General features: G+C 38.7%; 1 protein-coding gene across 5 annotated transcripts in view; it reads right to left on the bottom strand.

The window, feature by feature from the left end:
• EBF3 (EBF transcription factor 3) overlaps positions 1-5,000 on the bottom strand; it is a 130,149-nt gene that overhangs the window by 31,833 nt on the left and 93,316 nt on the right. For all 5 annotated transcript variants that reach the window (XM_074959146.1, XM_074959144.1, XM_074959148.1 and 2 more), the window contains exons 9-10: positions 4,098-4,228; positions 3,453-3,579 (exon numbers count right to left, since the gene is read on the bottom strand). In XM_074959146.1, the coding sequence (XP_074815247.1) occupies positions 3,453-3,579; positions 4,098-4,228 (258 nt within the window). The remainder of the gene's footprint in view (positions 1-3,452; positions 3,580-4,097; positions 4,229-5,000) is intronic.

Here is a 5,000-nt window from a genome sequence, read left to right as displayed (position 1 = left end):
GATTGTTAATTCTGCTCCTAAGTGCTAGCTGCTTGAAAATTGTTATCTCTCTCTAATTTTTGACCTCCTTACAACCGGGGTGAGGTATACTGGGAATACAAAGGACTAGTAGAGAAGAGCTGGACATGTCATTTGTGACTCATTCTTTTAATTCACCGTGCTAATCAACTGAACTGCCACAATCTCCCAAGGTAATTGTATCTTTATAATACTTGAAAGCAGTAGGCAAAAAGGTATGGATAGATGGGGATAGGCCTTCCCTTAGCCTGCTGAGAAACAGCACAGTATCCTTACTATGTGTGACTAATAGGGCCTGTTTTTGAAAAATCTGGTACTTTCATATCACTGTACACAGATCATTTAATGTCTCAACTTCTATACTTTACAAAGGCTTTGTACTCCACACTACACTCTTGTTTCATTATTCTGCAGCCTTGTTGCCCTATGGTCCACCTCATGCTGAGAAGGTTAAATGTTAGAGTGCCAAGCCAGACTGCAAGCATGGTGGGACACTGATGGGAAACAGATGCCCTGGGGATTCAGCCCCTCCCTACTATAGGGCCACATAATTTTCATATTGTGAAATACAGTGAGGCTTGGCTCAGTTTTCAATGGTGAGTGTAATTTCCAATCATTATCTCATTGTCCCCATCAATTTAGGGGCAATGCAAATCAGACAGAAGTTTCCAGGTCAGACAGGCTCTGACCCTACCTTTCTTTTTACTTTTTGTTGACATATAGGCTTCTGTATCCCTTACAGAGTGTTTGAAATGTATATTTCTATTAAAGTTTTTATTTCATTTTATTTTGTTTTCGCCGTAAATTAATTGCAGCAACAGCGGTTATGGAAACTTTGATGATTCATTTAAACATCTTTATTTAAAATGTCCCTATGAATCCTGGTGAAGGAGAACTCCAGAGTAGGAAAAGTAAATGGCTTCTTTCTAAAACTTCATTTATTTTTGCACTTTTAATTTAACCTATGGAAATTTACATTAAAATATCAATTTATGGAATTTCTTGAATCTATTAATATAAGGAAAGTCAAAAGCAAGACTGAACATTTAGGGCCAGATGCTCATCTGGTGTAAATCAACATAGCTCTGTTGCAGACAATGGAACTACATCAATTTATAACAGCTGAAGAAACTGGATTTTAGTCTAACATTTGTAGTTAATTCACTTTACTTTGCTGAATATTGTTGCTTACAGAGCAAATATAACTAGTCATTGTTTGGAGCCCATTGCACAAATACCTGGTCACAACAGTTAGTTAAAGTATGAAGCTAGAATTTCCTAGAATTCCCCAGAATTCCCAGTGTTAATTCCCTGCAAAATTGAATCATATACTTCCACGATGTTTTATTGTAGCTTTATGTGGATTGATTTCATTTGTGTTTATCATAGTATTTTTAAAGACTCTATAATCGTGATTGGATTATCCAGTTGCCTATAGGTAGCCCATTCAACCCCAGCCAGCTTTGTAGTTAACATCTGCTTAGCATACCATATGAAATAAGATGGTGGTCTTAGGCAACGTTCGCATTGCAGAGAGGTCAATATCACCAAAACCACCACCACCGCATTTGGCACCCTTCTTGACAGTCTCAGCAGAAAAGCCAAGAACTGAACAGACAGGGAGACTTAAATATCCTCTCACCCTTGGAGGTGGGTCCTTCCAGATCAGAGCTGAGGTACACTGGAGGGAAAACTTACACTGCTCCTGCCCAGGTTGTGCCTGTTTTGTGGATAGATGGAGGACTTCAGTCTCCACGGCTATCAATCCAGCACCTTTCATGAACACTACATTCATACTAAAGGCTCAATCCTGATCCCACTGAAGCTAATGGCAAAACTCCTATTGACTTCAATGTGAGCAGGCTGGGAGTCCTTAAACAATAATTGTTTTTAAAAGTCTCAATAATCTGCTCATAGTTTTCAAAAGTACCCCAAATACACATTTTTTCCAGCAAGATCAAAACAATTAGACAGAAACAGTTACAGCCTATTGGGAAAATACCAATCTAAAGTGTTTTTATGAAAAACACATTATTTAACAAGTAGGCTTTAAGGCCCAGATCCTCAAAGGTTTTTTAGGCACTCCCTTAACTCCCTTAGGGCTTGTCTATATTACCTGAAGGATCGATGGGCAGCAATCGATCCAGCGGGGGTTGATTTATTGCGTCTAGTCTAGATGCGATAAATCGACCGTCGAGCACTCTCCCGTTGACTCCGGGACTCCACTGGAGCGACAGCCACAGGTGGAGTCGACGGGGGAGCATCAGCTGTCGACTCACCGCAGTGAAGACACTGCAGTAAGTAGATCAAAATACGTCGACTTCAGCTACATTATTCATGTAGCTGAAGTTGCGTAACTTAGATCGATCTCCCCCAGTGTAGACCATGCCTTAGTCATCAATTAAGTCCCACTTCAGCCCATATCTGTGGGACTTAGGTGCCTAAATACATTGGGGGATCTGGGCCTAAAATCTCTCCCAGAGTCACTACATTCTATCAATTTATTAAGTAAACATTTAAGAACTCTTTGGTGTTTATTTTTATAGACGTTTGTGACACAACAGAACAATTCATAATACACACATGAATATTTGCAGTAGTAAGCATGTGTGTATTATGGACCCACTACATCAAATCATTAACTTAAAAAAATTATGAATGTAATTACCATTCATGTGAATATCAGCTTTTTTCATCTCAGTATCTTAGTTGAATTCATTTTTTTAAATGCCAAAAGAACTCAGTCCATATTTTAGACAAAAAGCCAGAAATGTTTCATTTAAAAGATGAATTCTTTTGAGTTCAGAAACATTTGTAACCACAAAACTTCCATTTTTTCCTTGTGCTCTTGAAACTTAAAATCAAACACGTTTAAGAGAAATTTGGTTTAAACAAATGACTTCCAGGCTGCAAACTTTTTATGCCAAGTTTCATCTCTGAGAGAATTTTTACAGCCAAGTTATTAATAGGGATGGATGAAGTGGTTTGGATATAATAAGAAATACCTGAACCATTGCCCTAAACTTCAACTGAACCATTACTGAGGTTCAAAAAAGTTTGGATAACTTTTCTAAAAAAGTATTGTTCACTGCTGAGTACTTCTTCACTTCCTGTTTCTGGCTGGAACAGAGTGGGAAATGCTGTTGATATCTATATATAAAACTGGAATCTGGAAGTATCAGGCATTTTGTGACAGAGAGCCTGATCTCAAGATATCAAGACCAATTTTACAGACTGAAGCAGTTCAGATAGGCATTGGACCTTTTGGGTGCTTCCCTGATCTTAACTTCTGAGTTATTTTGAGCTTTGCCCACTATTAGTCAACCACTCTGTAAATGCTGACAGACCCACTATTGTGAATGTACCACCGTTATATTCTAATCTAAACTGTATCCATAAGAGAGGGGAGATATTACTCTGAACTTTACACTTACCAGTGTAGACAAATCGTCCAGGAGCACCTTTACAGAACTGCTTGGATTTGTAGGACAGAGTTACTTCAACAACTCCAGGAATGTGCCGTGGTGGGGTTTGAACTCTGATGGCATGGGGTGTTATCAGCTATAAAAATCATACAGAAAACACAGTTTAAATCAAGATGGCAGTGATAAGACTGATGCTTGCCAGTTGGATATAATTACTAAAATGAGTTTAAATTGGACCATCATCCCCAAACTCTACCTTTTTGCTGTCACATACAAGATCAGGGTTCTATAGTGTTTTTTAAGGGAAATATCTGCAAATGAGCCTTGGTTTTAGTTTGCAGGAAAGGCCACAGGGCATCATTCATATGAAAATTGCCTCCATATGTCTCCTTAAGTCTGCTTCTAGTAATTTTTAACACTAATTGTTTAATTGTATTGTGAGACCTCCTATAGCATGTCTTCCACTAGAGGGCCATGAAGTGCCTCGAGTATATTTCTCTATATTCAGTCTATTGCCACATAAGAATTCATGGTTAAAAAGGCACTTTGAAATAAAATCTCATGATACCTCATGTCAATAGACTATTGACAGCTTGTTAAAATCATTCATGAAAAAATGTTACAGTTCAAAGCCCACCAATTTAGATAGCTTACCTCACTCCAGACCAACATAGTTCCAAATACAACTTGCAAGCCATCAAAGAAGTTGTCTCCAATTATGATGACTGTGGCCCCACCAGTAGTCCAGCCTTCACTAGGACTGATGGCCTTTATGCACGGAGTAGCTGCTTGTACAAGATAGAAAATCAAGACCTAAGTATCCCTTCTTTTCTGACATTAGCTCTCTTTGCCAATGGCAAACCATGCAAAGCACAGTAGGAAGAAAGTGCATGATTTCTCTAGGAGGCATACAAAGGGCAATCATATATCAGTATGTTGATGTATTTAAAGCAAACTATTAAATGTTTTATAAAGCAAAGGCCAAGCAGCAGAATACTAGTGAGGAAGAAAAAAATGGCTTGATATAGCAAATTATGTGTCAGGGCAAATATGGCTATTACAAATGATTAAGCATCGCATGCATGTGGCATGTCGATTTATCTGCTTTGCTGTACAGATCTAAGCAGAGTCAATCAAAAGGTTGTTGAGGGAGATGGAAGAGCAAATGCTCTGAATTTCGATTCCTCATAAGCAGCTAATTGGGTTGGGTTTTTTCATCCGCGAACTTTGCCTTTTGGTTCAAAACTTCATTTTCCTCTGTCACTCCATAATTACTACTTTTCACTTTTCATCAGGAAAAAATCAAAAGCACTATATTAATACTTTTGTCAAAGGTACACATTTTACATCTAATATTGTTTGTCGACATGAATCCCTGAGCCATTTACTTGACCTCCCTTTGTCTCTAGAGTCTTCACATTTGCATGAGTTATTACAATGGTGCTGCTGGAACAGAGGTAGGCAGCAGCCAGCACCAGGCACTCCATGCTCACAGCAGCCAGTAAACTGCAGTGAGGCTTGGGCTGAAGGCTGCACAGCCTCTGAGAGAATCGCTTT

This window comes from Natator depressus, chromosome 7 (genome assembly GCF_965152275.1).
Source record: "Natator depressus isolate rNatDep1 chromosome 7, rNatDep2.hap1, whole genome shotgun sequence".
In the NCBI taxonomy this organism is placed as follows: domain Eukaryota; kingdom Metazoa; phylum Chordata; order Testudines; family Cheloniidae; genus Natator; species Natator depressus.
The sequence above is the reverse complement of the archived record's forward strand: the minus strand, read 5'-3'. Positions and strand labels throughout refer to the sequence as shown.